At 42.5% G+C, this 17,841-nt stretch overlaps 2 protein-coding genes across 7 annotated transcripts in view; one reads left to right on the forward strand and one right to left on the reverse strand.

Moving 5' to 3' along the window:
- LOC146195950 (uncharacterized) overlaps positions 1 to 332 on the forward strand; it is a 94,375-nt gene extending 94,043 nt beyond the window's left edge. The window contains exon 5 of the mRNA XM_084597975.1: positions 47 to 332. Coding sequence (XP_084454101.1) covers positions 47 to 59 — 13 coding nt within the window. The 3' untranslated portion in view covers positions 60 to 332. The remainder of the gene's footprint in view (positions 1 to 46) is intronic.
- The window catches only part of LOC146195951 (uncharacterized), a 94,572-nt gene that overhangs the window by 40,802 nt on the left and 35,929 nt on the right, over positions 1 to 17,841 (reverse strand). For 3 of the 6 annotated variants that reach the window (XM_084597976.1, XM_084597977.1, XM_084597978.1), the window contains exons 3-5: positions 11,927 to 11,955; positions 9,671 to 9,739; positions 1,708 to 1,893 (exon numbers count right to left, since the gene is read on the reverse strand). In XM_084597976.1, the coding sequence (XP_084454102.1) occupies positions 1,753 to 1,893; positions 9,671 to 9,739; positions 11,927 to 11,955 (239 nt within the window). In that variant the 3' untranslated portion in view covers positions 1,708 to 1,752. Of the gene's footprint in view, positions 1 to 1,707; positions 1,894 to 9,670; positions 9,740 to 11,926; positions 11,956 to 17,841 lie in introns of those variants that run through there. The other 3 variants (XM_084597979.1, XR_014706064.1, XR_014706063.1) reach the window with 3 other exon arrangements.

A 17,841-nucleotide genomic window follows, 5' to 3' on the forward strand; every position in this document is an offset into this window, starting at 1 on the left:
TGACAAACGTTCCTTTATTGACCTGTTCTCCTAATTCTGTTTTCAGCAAGACTGGATAGGGCTACCCTCCTCTGACAAGGAAGTATTCATGGTTGCAGCAACGTAGAAGGTACTTCTTTCCAGTAAGCACATAATTAGACTTATCTTGCACTACGCAAATACCCACAATGTTCAAGGCAGCAGCTCAAAGCAACAGTCTGGATTTGTGGTCGAAGAGAATACGCGAGGCGGTCCCTCTACAAGGCCTCCGCATAGTCAGCTCAGCAGCCGATCATACAGCAGCAATCGGTGTTGACGGCAAAAAATAAAGCACTGTGTGCAGACGAGGCTATCCACCACAGTAGGCTCCATTGATGCTGTCTTGATGGCTATTGGAGCAGACGACGCGTGTCTCTGCATTCGAACAAAAGGGCGCTTTGGGCAGAAAGCGGCGTGAAAATTCCTACCCGCGTCTGAATATGTGTTTAAATTAATATAAAAAAGCGTATTTGTAGGTTTCAGAGCTTTGTTGTTCTGACTCTGCTTTTGCTACGATGTTCCGACGCTGCTTTTGCTATAAAGGTAAATGTCTTTTTTCTTTTGTTACGTTTACACTTGTTTCTGCCTCTGATTGTTTCTTTAGTCGTTTTGAGTACGCCTTTGCTACCATGTTCCGACTGTGCTTTTGCTATGATGGTAACTCAGAACTGCAAGTTCTATAATCTTTTTCGTTCCCCTTAGGCATATAAGCATATTGACTGCCTCTGATCATTGTGGGTTGATATGACGACTGTCGTGCTGGCAGGTATTGTGATCGTGCCTCGTGGTTTACGAGTACTGGTCTTATGTGCTTAGGAGTATAAAATACGGCCTCTTTTGAAATGAAATATAAATTTAGTTGGTAGCCTGTGCCAGTCCTGTTTTTAGTGTGTTCATGTGTCCGTGTTTCCTTGCGCTGCTCCTTTCCATGATGCCTCGCCGATTGGTCCACACGATGTTATTAACAGGCTCTATAACAACCCTTTAGCCTCTCTACGTTGACGACCCTTGTACTGACATTCTCAGACCAATAGAACATTTGGAGATGCTTCCAGGGCATTCTGAGACAGTGTCCCATTTCGAATATTGAGGAACTTATGTCCGGTCGCACTATAATAGAAGTGGGAAAATTGCCCGAGAGCGAGCCTGCTAATAGCTGGTACACAGTGACACTAGTCTTCTATGCCGCAATCGGTCTAAATTTACACTACATCTTGTTCGTTGCTCCCAAAGCGAATACATCTGATGCTATGAAATACCGGCACTACCAAATGCACGAGGTGAAATCCATACTCACAAAGGAAATGCAGAACGTATCCACAAGTCTTCCGCCATGGCTCTTTTCCTAAAACTGAGGCCCGTGCTGTGTGGCACTGAAGGGTCTACAGATGTGCATTCAGAATTACGTAGGAATATACCCGTGTCGCAAATCCTATATGGGTCTGCCCCTTAAATATAATATACACCCAACCTTTTCAACACTTCTCCTAGTTCATGTAGGAACTATCGGAAAAAAACCGCCCTCTCTTCTGGATGAACTAGCTTGCCTGCTTTCACCAGTTTCTTCCTGTTTAACACAAATCATTAAGAGATTAATAGTACCGCACTTGGTAAGCTAGAACGTTTCCTGAATAAAGCTGATGCCTGCCCAGATAGCAAAACTGATTGAGTTAAGTGCATTATTGTGGTTTTGACAGCTATTTGTTTATTTACATAAGAAGAAAACATGTCTCTCTACTTGCTCGACGTGATCACGTCATTTTCGTCTTTTGGCAATCCTGGCCAGTGAATATCTGTACAAGATCCGTTCTTGCAGTGGCCACACAAAGGCATTGCTTGCTTTGGATCTGGATCTTTGCCCAGTACTAACAATAACTGCAAAGATACGAACCAAAACAAACCGACAACTTAACTGCTAATCTCTTCTGAAAAAAAAAAACGAAATGATCCTAAGAAAGATGAAGCCAGAATGTAATGAAGTCCGCAGCTTTTTCTGCTATTTTGCAGAAAAGTGGTTTAATCTATATAAGTTGACTACATGATAAACATGTTCCCGTTTCTAAAGCTTGTAGGAAATTTTCTGCCCTTCAAAACTTTCTTACCTTATTCGGTTAAGACATATAGTTGAGTAAATAATGCACTGCTGTAATATCCCAAGCCCCTTCAACACACCTATAAGTTCCCTGTACATTTTGTAAGGCCAGGCTTTCTTCTTTAAAACATTCACAAACGTTATAACATTGGTTGATCCGAAGTTGCATATCTCGAGCTATCTTCTCTCACTTGGACCCTTGGTAAATTAGTGTTACAGAAAACGGCAAACAAATGTTCACACTAGAGTAAATTCATTATGAGCAGGTCGGTGTTTTTAACAAAAGCCTCGCAAGTATAAATCAAGCAAATAACGGGTGTATTCAGAGCTTGTCTCAAGGCATAAGTAGAACAAACTGCAGCTTTCAGCATATATTAACTGTCAGTTAGGGATGTGGTATCATAGTATATATAGGCCATCTGGACCTGACTTTAAGACCTTAATTATCTATATCTTTATTTATTTATCATATTTACAGACATACTGCGGACGATGGGTAGGTTCATGAGCAAATAACATTCTACACAAGAAAGCAATTTACAACCTAAATAGAGCTTCAAACAGGTAGTTTGCAAAGTAATAGGGCCATGAAACCTATAAACAATGTTGAGGTGCAATGAAAAATATATAGAAAAATGGAAGTGCCTGTATATAAATTTTTGCATTTGGTAGTACGAAAGATACACAACGCATAGCACAAAATTAGAAACACGGGCACTAGTTCATATTGCGGCGCAATCAGACTTGGGCAGAATTTGATTCAGCGATGACGCGGGGAAAAAAAACTTATACAAGTTAGTTCTAGCAAAATAAGGCGAGAATAGATCAGTAAAATAGTATTTAGTGCTTCTGGCACGATGAAAAATTAAATATTGGGATGTGTCAAATCTTAATTCGTTATGTTACAGGTAAAGACTTTCTGAACGAAAGTTTCTTCACCGATCTTCAAGGCATGCTATGCTTTGAGTTCGCAATAATTTCGCAGGGCAATCGAGGTTCGAAAATTTCGAGTACCCACCAAATCTGGCAACTTTTATTTGAACTTTATTGAGCTTTTTTATATGCGTTGTAGTGCACTGGTTACAAACTATGCACACATATTCAATCTAAGGCCTTAATAAACAAGTATACCTAAGGCGATTTTTTTAACAATAATTTTACAATAGAATATGCAATAGGATCTTGAACCCATAGCCAAGGGCTAGTGTCGGGTCCATACACAATACAATAAAATGCAATATACGTGCAGCACGGGAAGACGAATACATTCCATTCGTGAAATAAACGCCAGAAATTTGCAACGCATTAAGAGAAAACAAGGAACGCGAACACAATACACTTATCTTCAAAACAAAAAAAAAAACGACACAGTTCACACCATACCTTCACATGCTCATCAGGAACGTTTTCGGAGTTTGCAAAACTTTTATTCCTATTTTACTTTCATTACGAATGACATTCCAAATCAAAGCTCCACTGAACTCGATTAGACGTTGCCCATAACTATTGCAACACACTTGTAAATTGGAGTGCTTAGGACTAGCTGCTCTTGTCTCTATTTTAGGACGTACCAATACTCCATCAGCAAGTGGTTCATTAAAGTGTAGAATGTGTAGAATTAAATTGTAGAATTTACAACAGATGATGAATTGGAGTGCTTTTTTAAGAATGCAGCTATGCAGATATTGTAATGTTTTATTTATTAATATGTTTATTTTCTGTAGCTCATGGCAAGCAGAGCTTCAGTCTAAAGCGCTTTTTACGGTATCTCAGGGTAAAGATAGAGACAACTCTGTAAAAAAAAAACAAAGCAAAGTGATGTTTTTCTACTGCTCCCCTGGGCCTCTGCCATCAGTTCTTTCTGGCCTGTGGCCCGAAAGCGTTCTGCGCCAGGCTTCGTTTGGAATCATCGTGTCTGGAAGCCGTTTTCTTCTTCCTTCTTCTGCCATCTAGTCACGTCGATCGTCATACCCTGGATCGCATCGGCATCGGCAAAATTCCTCGTCCGTGATCAGGATGATCACTCGGTGCCCCAGGTTAATGTAACGGACGAGGAGGAAGCGGGCAGTGGCGCGGGCAGGAGTGCTCGCGCTAGGCCCGCCACAATTCAATAAATGATCTTTCAGTCATTGACCATCTTCTCTCTCTATTCTATGTTCACTGTGTGCATCCGCTGGTTGCCCCGTAACAATATCAAGTATTGGTCGTCTATTGTGGGTGTTTTCATAGCATTGTACCCCTCTTTTTTTTTCAGTTTTCCCGCTTTTCCATTTCTGAAATAATTAACAGATCAAATACACACTCTAAGATTTCTTAATTAGCATAAATAAACATTGCCTATTCGTTCTTATCATTTTTATACTTTCGACTCAGTTTTTATATGTTTTCTTTGTTAAATTTACTGAATGAACAGTTAATTACAATGCAATTAGTAACTCGTCTACCAATAAATCATCAATTATTATGGAAAAATTATCATGTTACGATTTTTAGCGCAGGCCCAATTATCTCCAACATGCAGGGCTGACTACTCTTACTACTACTATTACTGCTTTTATTACTACTATGATGTAGGTTTCAGACCGAACGTGCTGTATAAGCTATCGTTTAATAGTGTTGCTATACTGAGCATCTCAAAACTGATCGTGCTACACAATGAGGGTAGAAGCAACGTTCTCAAACATATTAGAATCCTGTCATTTTCGGTAGATAAACCAGAGGTCCTTTTCTTGCATCCCCTATGCATGATTTATTGGCTTAGTAGCTAATAATTTACTGCAGAGGAAGAAACATACACTCATAAAGTCGTATATATAACAGCGTAATCCTTTCTGGACATACTACTAGAAATCAACCTGTATAAATATGAAACGCGTCGGAATCGAGATGCAGATTATGTTCACTGCTGCAAAAATTAGTGACGCAGTAAAGCGTGCTCTCCTGTATCACGTGCAATTTCCGAATTCAGACAGCTATTAGATATCAGAAAACTTAGCGTCCGTTTGGATGGTAGCCACCAAATCGAAGGCTAATGAGCAATCACCGTTCCTTTTTTTTTACATATGTGCAGCCTGGCTTTGTTTTCTCTGTTTTTATTATTTTTGAGGTTCTTGCCCAGATACCAGGAAAACTTCGTCTTTACTCCGTATGTTGTCAAAGATATACTGGTTTGTTTATTCTATACACGTCAATCATTAACTCTCCCTAGATCACGCAGGTTTCTGAAGAAAATTTTGAAACTTTTCGCGGTTTTTGTACCTCTATATAGAGGAAGAAAAGTAATCGTGATTATCAACTCAGTAATATATTCTTTAAAATGCCCAATCTGAAGGGCATAAACATCGAAAGTATCTCGTTTCCTACACTGTCATTAAATTTGCTCCTCAGTTGAAAAATAAGAAGTAGAATCACTGAGGAAATATTTCGCAAAAAAAGGTATTGAAGTTTTCTGAGCTGAGCATTTTTGTTTAAAAATTCTGTTTGATATCCTGTGATGTCAACAAAGTGGGATCGACAAGACATCTGCGCAAAAATATTAATGAGAAATTGAAGCGAAGCTATATACCTCGGCCCAGAGTTTTTTATGTCATATGCGCTAGCGAGAAGCATCCCTCCTTTCTGTAAACGGCAGAGTCCCACATTCCACAGCTGGTGGGCAGACGAGTTCAAAGACGGGTTGATGAATGAGTTTATGTACGCCCGACAAGCTCTTTAAGAGTAACGCGCAAATTTCGACGGCCCGGCGCTGCTGCGCCGAAGACGCAAGAGGTGACAATGCAAGAGAGTGATTGGCAAGTCTACAGTTCCTGCTCTTGTAGTGAACCTCGTCTGCTACACTGTTCAGAATAGTGCGAAACATCCCCTGCTCGCACTACTTGTTTTATATCGTCTGCACAGAGCGCAAATTATATCTGCAAAAACAACACACTGGCAATAAACATATTATATCCAAAATATTAGCAATTGTTAAAATATTAGCAAAATAGTAGCAATTTTCAAGTCATTATTCTCGAGGACCTCTAACTGTTCGCACATTTATTTCATAGAAAAACCTGCTCGATGCAGTTCCTGCAATTGGAACCGAGAACAAGTGTGATATTTGTAACCTGAAAAATATGCATCAATCAGATCAACAAGCATACAGCAGATAGAACAAGCGCTCTCAGTACTCGGATATGAATCCTAATTTGAGGGGTTGCTGCCAGCGCAGCAGAAAAGCCGAGCAAATGGCACTCGCTCAATAAACATGCTCATGCCCGCATGATCATTCTCTCTCCAGATTTCGCGTAGCTTCGGCTAGGCGCCAGTGTACCGGGCAGTCGACAGCCGCGATACACTGTTAATGAATTGAAAGTGTTTACATATGTACTAATTTAGGTAGGTGTGCATGTATGTACAGTCGTCAGTAATAGGGGTATCCTATACACAGCCAGTAATGGAACTCACGAAAACTGTACTTTAACGGCATATATAGCAGCAGCTATCGGTTATTCTGACAATCGTGGCGGTGCTCGGGTTTCGTCTAAATTTTTTTTGTCGCTCTCACTGCCGCTCCCAATAGAAGCGTTTAGGTGCAGTTTTTTTCTAGAGTTACTGTATAGGAAAGGATCCCGAAGCATCTCTGGATAGCGCTGCGGCTCCTGATGTGCAGCTTTATCTGTGACAGAAAAGTACAAACTGGGACGCCGCCGGCTCAAATCACTCCCTGCGCCGCGTGCGCCGCGCACTTTCTCTGGCGCGTGCTCGCGCTTGCGCAGGGGCATCACGGCATACCGCCAGCATTCCGTCTTAATAATTAGATAATCTGCCGCATATTTACATCTAGGAAACTTAGTTAAAGTCAGTTAACATCTCCTTCACGTCCGAGCTGTAGAGCAGTCGAGAGACGATGATGAATCACTATTGATCATAAAATGCGTTTCGTACCTGTGCGAAGACAGTGTAGGAAGTGCATTCCGATTTAAGGTCGCTATGTAATTATATTCTCGTAAATAGTATGTTTAAGATATGCAAAAGTGTTATCAGCACTGTGAAACGAAGTGGCTCACTCGTCGACCATCGTTTTCAGCTGTAGCATGGTATCTGTGCACGGTTTTGTTTTCATATTACGACGTTACTAAAGTAAATCTTGAAGTTTACGAATACATATACATTCCGAAAGAGATATTTCTTCAGTGGCAGGAATGCTAGCTGTCTTGAATCCCGCCTTTATTCAGTCTTTCTCGTGCGCTGGTGGCATCAGTGATCACAACCCGCTATTGTTTAAATACTCCTTTCCCAGCCCCTTCCGGAAGCAATCAACAAAATATGTTCATCACCATAACAAAGCCGACAATGCACGATTTAATCATCATCTGAAAGGTTTTTGTTGTCGTTTCAGTAAATGTGTCCATTCCCGAGTAGTTAGCTCTGATTGGTTGCTTCGCACGCAAAAACTTTTATCGCTCATGAAATCATGCATCCCTCTTACATACATTCGAGGAGATGCTGATGCATTTGTTTTAAATTCTTTTTATTTACTCATTTTTATTTATTTGTTCTGCGATCTTTCAGACCTTTCTGGTTTAGACAAACCAAAAATCTTCTTTTCTGGCCAGGCAAATTATCAGCCCTTCATTCAGAATGGGGCAATTACTTTGAATATGTGAAGATAGACGAAACTTTTCAGCCGCACCAACAAGAAACGTTTTGTTTTCATTTTCATTTCACCACAAAAAAAAAAAAAAACCCAAAGTTCTGAAACATCATGTCAACGAATAACTCGCCTCTAAACATTATTGTACATCACCAGCACGGCTCACACGTTCCTCACGTTCCGGCTCACATGCTGCGCAGATGTTATGAATGCATATTTGTCATTAGTTTTTATTGGCCTAGTATTGTGATAGTATTGTGATAGCAATGCTACGCCAGGTTTCGGCCCGTCGCGTACTCCCGGGAAAGGACACGTTTGACCTTCAACAGCTTCGAAAACGAAGAAGAAGAACAAGACGAAGACTAAGAGGAAGATCAAGACGAAGAAGTCTAAGGTGAAGAAGACGAATACCGCTTGGTCACATGCAGCTAATGCTTTCGCTCCACTTTCAGTTCAGCAGCATTGAACCCTTCTCATTTATGTGTGTGCTGGTAGCTTACTCTTTCGCGTCCTAGCCTTAAAGTATAAGCTTAAGTGTCCCCAATAATGTAGCACATTACACTGATATGGCGTTATAGGGGAATAAAATAGCAGGCAAAAGAAGCTTCTGTCGTAGTTATCGTAATTCAACTAGGGTTAACCAGACTTAAAACCGCAACTAATTTAATAGTTTTAATGTGTGTGTGTGGGGGGGGGGGGGGGAGTCGGTCTGTCGAATTTTTTTTTATTTTGATGTGCAAGAGTATAAAACTTAGTTCCTAATATAATATTTCATTTCTCGGTTACTAAAATTGAGGATATTAAATCTTTGATGTCGATTTTACTAATAAGGGCCTATGCACTATCCTGAGCTAAACGCACTTCAGCATGATCGTTTTGCTTGCAATGATATATTTATTTATCGCATGGACTGGTGCGACGGAGCACTCATGCTTAGTAGACTTGGCGAGAGCTCTTCTCAGCACTGAAAAATTTCGATGGAACACAAAGCAAACCCTCCGAACACCTAACGCGGCAAGCCTCAAGCGAAATACGAGACGCGAAAACATCCCCACCGCACTTGATTACATTGAAGCTGTGAGCTCATTAAGATTGTATTCGTCATCTAAAATACCACGAAACACGCGACAGGACTAGCGATAGATGGTGAAAGGGGTTGCGAGGTATATATTTGTCATAGTTAGATTTGTACGCGAAGAGAACGAATTTGAAGTCTCATGTCACGGGTCAATGCCAACAACTTTATTCGGGGGGCGTGTGCTTTGCATTGTAGGTGTTAGATAAGTGCCCTGCACTGAAACTATAACTTGATGAAACCGAAGAAGGCTTATGCAGCGATCAGTCTCTCATCTCTGGATACTTTGCCGCATGCATTCGCGCGGCCAGTCAAGTTGCCGTGAAGTACGCCAGCATAGCAAGTGGGAAACGGGAAGCGGAAAAGGCGACGTCGTTCGCCTGCTGGCACGTTGGCAACAAGTTACCGTCATAGAGAAAGGATCGTATAAAGAGCGGACACTTCCATAGGGCCCACGACCCAATTAACTGTAGCGCACCAAGCGGCTCATGCTTGACGCACATCGGGATTCGGTCAAAGGCGAGCAGTTGAAATGCCGAAATGCGTTGCGCCATGGCGCGCAATTTGTATGCTAGCACGCGCTGCCGTACTGCCGCGCCCTGTTGGCGCATTATTTGTGTTCTGTACGATGTGGTGTTGTTTCTGTATATATTTTCAGCATTGAAAAATAAAATAAGGTAAAAGTTACTGCTGGCTGGTCATCAATTCAGCCCTTCAATACTTGTATAAATGTTTACCATACTGAGGTCTGTATTCATGATAGCGTAAGCAGTGCCACGCTTCCATGGGTTTCATTTTCAATTAAAATTTTGATTTCTGGAAATAAAAGCCAGATGGCGTATTTACTTACGCTGCAGTTCTTATCATCATTTTGTGGCGTATGTGTGCTGGTAAGGCAGTCGACTGGTTTGCACCACTCCTGGTAAAAGTAATGAAACGTATTAGGACTGCAAAATGTCAATTAAACTGCGAGCCAGTTAAACTAGTCCTTTGTTAATTTGTTAACACAATACTTTCAGTGGTACCTAAACTATAAAGTGGACAATATCCATTTGGGTGCAAAATAAAGAATTCCAATTAGGATCACTCATCGCATTCAATATAGTGACATTATCAAAGGATATAACAGTTTTGACTATCGTGTGTGATATTCCATACACGAGCTCTGATTAGATTTCTTTATTTGATACTATCCTTGTCTCAAATTGCAGCAAAGTCCTAGTGTACTGGGTGAATATTTATTGATGTAATTTGTTCTATTGAGCATTCATAACTGGTTATTATTCAATGTCAAACTCCAAGTTTTGGCTCAGTGATTAAGGGCTCGACAACTAATCCCAAGGGCGCTGGTTCAATCCCTGCCGAGGAGGCCGCTTTAGATGAATTAAATAAGCAAGGCGCCCGCAAAATGGGCGACCTCAGCAGGCGGTATTCAACGACTGCTATATGAAATTTGCAAACGTCTTTTCTACGGCATCCCTCATACCCTCACTCTTTTTAAGAGGGTAAACCCTACAAACGAAACCACCAATAATTTCAACATTTCATTTCACCGGCTTTCACAGACTGTACATAAACGTCTCCATTTCTTTACTAAAAAAAAATCCGTGCCTGCCAGAAGGTAGCGCTGTGCAGACGTCGTCATCATCACAAAGAATTTTTCTCCATTTGTAACTTCCTAAGCGGTTCCACAACGCTAACAAAGACGAATACACTGACACACATGGACAGGGTCGGAGCTGAATTCCGACTGGTTATATTTCTTCGAAACGAGAAAAATGATGACTTTCTTCCCATGCATAAGAAACTGGCGAAATAAACGCCCTCAAACGCCTGCACACTGCGGCCAGGTTATGAATACACTTTAAGTCATTTCTATCTACTTAAACTAAGTGAACGACTTTCTCCACTAAAACTAGATACCGAGCAGTCACAGAGCCTCTGGGGCACTGATACATTGATGAACCGGGCATTTTGATACAGAAGCTTTGTGCAACGGACAGGCGAAAGTGCCCTTGTTACTGCGTGAAATTCTGTCATATGTCAATTGTGTCATCTGGGTCATTTAATAAACCCCTTTAACATGCAGCACTGTACACGTCTGCCAGAATGGTCGACGTGGGATTGGCCGTGCTACAGCCCAAAAGCGTTCCATGAAACACAAACTGAATTTAGACACTGACGAAGGGGCAAATCAAGTCCCCTTGTTGAAATGTTAGCTAGACATGCGAACTGTGATTCCCCCGCAACCCTTCTTCAGTGCTCTTTCATCATCTGTCATACTAAAGCAAACAACTTTAAAATCGCCATTTAGCAATTCTGTATTACACGAGTGACTTACAGTCCGTATGTGAAAACCGGCGCCCCTGAGGTCTTTGAAGTACCAGTAAGAAATAAATGTATAAGTGCTACAGAATGCTGTCTTTCCATATACCTGAAAAAAGGGTCAATCTCATAATCTGGATAACAATTAAAGGTTGTTTGTTGTTTGTTTGTTTGTGGGGTTTATTTTCCCAAATAAGTGCTACACAAAGCTTTCCTTCCATGTACCTGAAAATGGGTCAATCTCATAATCTGGATACAACTAAAGTTTGTTTGTTAGTTAATTTGTTTGTTTGTTTGTTTGTTTGTTTGTTTGTTTGTTTGTTTGTTTGTTTGTGGGGTTTATTGTCCCAAAGCGAATAAGGTTATGAGAGACGCCATAGTGGAGGGATCTAGAAATTTTGGCCCGCTCGGGTTCTTTAACGTGCACTGGCATCGCAGAGCACACAGCACAGCTTTTCACCTCCATCGAAAAGCGGCCGCCGAGTCCGGGATTCGATCTTTGGGCGTAGTAGCTGAACGCCCTAACCACCGCACCACTGAGGCGGCTAACCATTATGAAATTTACGACCGAAATATTGAAACTCTACTCTGCTGTCGGCTGGAAATAAAATCTGGAATGTTTTCCCTACTACTGAACTTATGAAGACGAGAAAATGCTGCGCTCTTCAAGCCAATCGTTCAAGTAATTCATGGAATTTCGATTTCTTCTTTCGGCTGTCTGCTATACTACATTATTGTCCACGACTAAATGAGCGGTATATGGCAAGAAAAATGCACTCACCTCTGCTTTGACAGATATCTTTTTCTTGCCTTTTAGAAAAGGGCAGAATAAAAATCAAATGAATAATGTTTTTCACTGCACATAAGGCAAAATACTCTAATGAATGCAGTAACTCTACCGATGTAAATTATATTATCAACGAGTTAGTACAGCTTTTGCCTAACATGTTAGTAGAAAGGGCGTTTTACAGATTCGAAAGGTTTAATTATTGTGTGTATATGTATATATATATATATATATATATATATATATCAATAAAACATTGTTTCCAACATTTTGAAGTTGTTTTTGGAGTCGATCATGCAGTATATTTAGCCAGAGCTCAAAACATATTTTTGGTACAGCTAGATTACTTCCCCTTCCTCGAAGGTTCTTAGACCGCTGCTACTAGAGCGAAGGTAACAAGCCTTATGCCAACGATAGAACAGCAAATTTGTGATTACCGTACTGACAACCCAATATATGGAAAGTTGGTGAAATGTATGGGCCAGCATAACATGAGAGTATAATCACGCACGGCGTCTCAACGCATTTCTAGAAGCATAAAGAGGAGGTAGCAAGATCCATGTCTTCGGAGGCAAGGGCATTAGCGCCGGGTCTAGATGTAACGAGCGTAGTCACAGTGAGAAACCCTGCTTCAGCGCGAGCCCAATCTATTATTGTAGCATGAGGCTGCAGGAAATACCTAACTTCGATAACTACGTCTTATAAAAATGGCAGCATGACGTATCGATTGCAAAAGCTAGTCCTGGATTCTGACGCGACCAGTTCACACTGCTAAAGCCTTCATCTGAACAGCGGATGCTGAACACAAGGAGTGTCTTGTCAAAGGCGGCTTTTCTTCCTCAAAGAAATACAACCTTCCTGTTCATTACTAAAATTGCAGCAACGATGCTGAAAAAGGGCTTTACAGAATAGTCCTCGACAGACAATTCCATAATGTTTGCATGTTAAAGAAAATGACTTCGAAAGTTCGAAGAGCGCGCAGACTGCAAGCGTACATTTTCCTTTCAAGAAGCGCTATGTCAACGTCACACAGAAGAAAGAGCGGTGCCGTGCAAAAGGGAGAACGGTTGGCCAAAAAGGACTGAACAATTGAGGGAAGAACGCCTTGCTAGTGGCTCAGTTGGTATGGGGTGCTGAGGCGTCACACAGGGCTACATTGAAGCTTGGGAAGTTGGTGCTGACACTGGGAGACGGTGACGGCAATGAAGTACAGTATAGCAAGGCACTCCGTAGGATCAGAAACGTGCCGATTATCTGTTGTGCGCTAGGAATTACTCGCTCTTGGAGCCGGTGGCTTGTACCGGCCCTGATGTTGTAAGGTAGAGGCGATAGCGATGCCACTGAAAAACAAATGAGAGCGGTGAGTAATTGTTTACAAAACACTGTATCCCTTAGTTGCTTTGTAATTGATCACTTTCTTACTGTAGGACATTAGATAGTGATGCATATTTCTCCTATTATAACTTATGCTTTTATAGAACACTGTCCCAATCAGTGATATTTATTTTGAATTTTTGTGCTTGCTCTGCATTTGCTCGGACCCTTGTAACAATTTATGGTTGGAAGAGCTTGACTGTATTGATTTCGTTTCTGCTCAAGTTTTCATCTTTGTCTGTGTCCCTGGGGTTGTGCTGTCCCTGTCTCGTTGTGTTGTCCCTGCTGTCTATGTCCCGGTTGCCCCATTCCGCTCGCGCACTGAAACTTCTCCTTTGTGTTTTATCATTTTCTTGCCGCCGATAGCAGCACCTGTGTCTAGGCGTTTTGCCACAACAAATGAAAGTGAGCAGACGATCCCCGCCAGGCTAACCACGCTACATTATCATCCTTTCTATTCAGCTGTTGGCCATCCATCACACTTTTATTTGTTTCGTTGATTGCTTCATTTACTTCCCCATCGGACGCGCAGGCTCGCTCTTGTGCTTTTTATGTCCATTCATTTTGTGTTCCCGTGAAGTAGAGTCGGCTTTTTTCCGCGATTCCGTCGTTAGGTTTTCATTTTCTCTTTAATGGGTCCTCTCTACCTGTGGTAACCTTTAAGAAGACGCCTGAGTGCAAGGTGTCCTCATTTTCTAGAAAGGCCGTGCTCTTATGGTAACATTGATAATTAATGCGTATCGAAAGAGCGTTCACTCTATTCAATTGAGCTCTTTCCTACAGAAAACAACGAACATTGCAATTTAAGACATATGTATATATATGCGTGCCCACCTGGAAATCTGCTCATGGTTCTCTGTACACAGGCGAACGTATAAACGAGCTATCCCTGATACTTTGAGCCCTAATTTCACAAATGAAATACACTTCTCGCGCAAATCAAACCAGAAGCATAGTCTTGTCAGTAGTCTAGTGTAGCTCAAAATCTTTTTCACTTTGACTTGACTCGCTCATTATTCATCGTAATTAGTAACATAATCAAAACTTGCAACCGAAGATTAAGTGGGATTTGCAAATTGGCAGATCAGGAGCAGAAAGAACTTATTCAATTGGTTGCTTTCCAAGTCCTCTTGTCTAGGTGTACTTCATACACGCTTGCTAGGAGTGTGAAATTAATGCTTGTTTTGCAAACTTTACTCAGCAATAGACGATATTGCAAAACTACTTAGTAGTCTGGCAAACACTGTGGCCGCAATGTCATCTTTCCATGCTGGTTCAGTCAAGAGGGTGCGTGGTCGGCTTGGTGGTTGTCTATGTGGGCCCGGGATACCGGAGAGCTGTATTGAATCTCTCTAGAAGTTTAGGAGCCACAACTCAACCTCCACACAGTTTTTGATGTCCAATCTTTGGCTGAATGTAGGTTTTTTTCTCGTTCTTCGATGAATCCGCTTGGCTTTACTTTTCACGCTGAAGATAGCAGGAATCGATATTAAACAGGGTGTCAATGTCTTTGTACTCTTGTGATTTTAAGGCACGCAGTAAGCGAGAGGATTAAGCTTTTGCTGTTTATATTTTAGTGGGCAACCCCTTCACTTGGTAAGGTTCTGCCGGGTGATTTTTGCTTTTTGCTGCATGCACTTATGCGTTTGAACATATCTGTGCCACTATGTACTCTCATGTGCGCTATTTTATCATCTTCGCGCACTGCATCGCAATCATTTGCGCTCCTCATAACCTACGCAGTGATTGCCACTGCGTAGGTTATGAGGAGCGCAAATGATTGCGATGCAGTGCGCGAATATGATAAAATAGCGCGAAGATGATAAAATACACCCTAATTTTTAATTGCCATCCACATTAGCCGTTCATTGTCTGCGTTATGGATCCCAGCGAGTTTCCTATGTTGGGTTTTGCTTTTTACATTCCAGACACTGATGGATATCGTTTGCACTATTGCAAGCGACGCCGTAGTTGTCTTTGATTTCGTAGTTGTGATATCGTAGCGAACTTTCGTACTGCATTGAAAGGCGCTCCTGAAATCCAGCTCAGAGAGTAATTGCATGGGTTGGTTGAGGTGCTTGCTTATTGCTGCAATCACTCGTATGTGCATGTGTGATGTCCAGGCGATCTGATGGCTTTCTTACACATAATTTGTTTTTCTCTTTACTCCAGAGACATTATTCTCTTTTTCTTTTTCTCCTTTTCTCTTTGTCCGGAGATGGAAAAAAAAGTGGCTTTTTTGCGGATCAAGTGTTGCCTCCTCCAACAATAAAAATAAAATATTTTGATTTATAGCGCTTCCGGCAGACCGCCATACGTTGCCTTGAATCTGATGTGCCACTTTGAATATAAAAATTTGTTCCTTTTTTACACCGGCTTTCTTTTTTTTCTTGATGTCGCAAAATCTTATGATAGTGTTCTTTAGAGCTCGACACTGAAAGTTTGCAAAACATACGTGTACAGGACGATCTGTCAAAATTCATTCAATTGATATTCAAGGATCACAGAATTGAAGTGCTGTTAGTTTTACCCCAACTAACTAAACGGCTGCAAAACGTAACGTAAAAGAACTAGACGACCGATCATCGCTCTGCATATCAGCAGCCACCTACCATCTGCCAACGCTATGCTCGTGATTTTTTGCTCACAGCGCTAAAAGTCACAACGCCGACGCCGCATCTTCCAGTGAACGACGACTTTAGCGCTATCGTTTCGAAATGTATGTTCTTAGCTCTTAGCATGACAACCGGCTATTTCTGAAATTAAGTTAGAAGTGTCAAGATTAGGGCTGATGACGACATAGAGCGCAGAGCAAGTACATGGACCGAGTCCATCACCTGCTGGTAATGTACAGGAATCCATTTTGGTGGCGCAAGGTCTCCGTCAAATCGAAAGCCAACAGTCGCTATTTTCTTTTTATTATCGTGACAACGAGGCAAAGGTTCCGTCACATAATCAGCCGGTGGTGCGCTCTTGAAAGCGGTATGGGCCATGTTATTTGGCAAAAAATTTTTATGACAGCCCTGCAGTATTGGAGGCTATACACAGCCGCACAAGAGTGCCCGACGAGAAGTCCGGTATCGAATACTGGTTGTTATGATGGGATTTTTGGCGGTACTGGGTGCAAGGCATGAGAGCGACGGCGCTTTGTCGACAGTCTACCATATGCTGAGCGGCTTCAGAAGTAGGAGAATATTCGGATATGCCAGGTTGATACAGGAGTATGGTGTCGATTGTAGCAAAAGAGTGACGGCCGTAGAGGAGAAGAAAAAGGACAGAAGCCTGTATCACACTGTGTTGCTGTTATGTAAACGTAACTGACGTGCAAAAGGACGAGGTTCTAATTTGAGTCGCTGGAGTCGACGTACGTAGAAAGCATGTCTGTAAGAGTACAGTTGAAGCGCTCAGAGAGGTCATTAGTCTGGGATGATAGGCGGAGGTGTTTCTAGGAGGTTGTCGCGACGCCGGACGCACAGGACCGGAGCCGAGGGTAGCGTTGACCGGCGAGGCGTCGAGGAACCGCGGAGACGTGGAGCTTTCATTAGAGTTGAGTACAAGTAGTTTATTTACATGTGTACACTTTGGAGATTTCAGAAGGAAGCCCTCTCCCAATGTTGGACACCAGGTTTTTCTCTCTTGGGTCTCCCTAGGTCCCTAGGCAGGGAATTAGTTCATTTTCGGCACGGGCCAATCGCAAAGCGCGAGGTGACAGTTTGCGCACTGCATCACTGAGCCCCGCCCCGCACATTCTTGCACGTGTGCCACTACACTTTAACAAACACGTCGCCAGTTCACAATTGACCCCCCATCGTTCTATTCTCACGGCTTGCCTCTGTTTTTGGCCGTTTGGTCTGGCGCCTTGTGGGTCTCCCCCTCAGCGGCAAACACTTCAGCCAGCAGGCCAGAGCTCGCGCGAAGCCGACGATGGCTTCTCCCTCCGCTTTTGTCCAATGTCGAGTACCGTAACCCGACACCGCGCGGCTCCGACGACGGTCGCTTGCTCCGCCGCCGCACCTCTGTAGGTTATTAACAGGCCAGGCTCTTCTTGAGAAGTCAGGCCGTTTCTTCACAAAGCGACTAAATCGGCGCTTCGAAATGGCCATGGGTGAGGACAGCGGCTGTTGAAGCGTGCGTGCAGACCGGGTGGGCATCTGCAGACGAAGCTTGCTGAGATGCCCATGGAGCGAACGCAGACACACCGACGCCTTCTGAGCAATAAATTAGCTCGGACACAACAGCTCCTCCGCCGACGGGAAGATCTCGGACGGCGAGAAGTTTCCGCTGCTCGACGTTAGAGATCAGCTTCTTCGTACGGTGGTTGGGCCACTCCTAAATCGCAAAGACTGACGCACAAACCAAGCAAGCGCTAGCAAAAGCTCTCAAGCTCCCAGGCTATTGCATGATAAACAAAAACCTCTGCCCAGTATCATATTTGCGGACCCTGTCACACTACTGCCATTCTGTTTTCGCCTCGCTCCCTCTCTTGTGTTCACAAAAAGAGCTACAAATTCACTCACTTAGGAAAACTGCTAAGA

Source organism: Amblyomma maculatum, chromosome 3 (genome assembly GCF_055883805.1).
Source record: "Amblyomma maculatum isolate TAMU_Amacu chromosome 3, ASM5588380v1, whole genome shotgun sequence".
In the NCBI taxonomy this organism is placed as follows: domain Eukaryota; kingdom Metazoa; phylum Arthropoda; class Arachnida; order Ixodida; family Ixodidae; genus Amblyomma; species Amblyomma maculatum.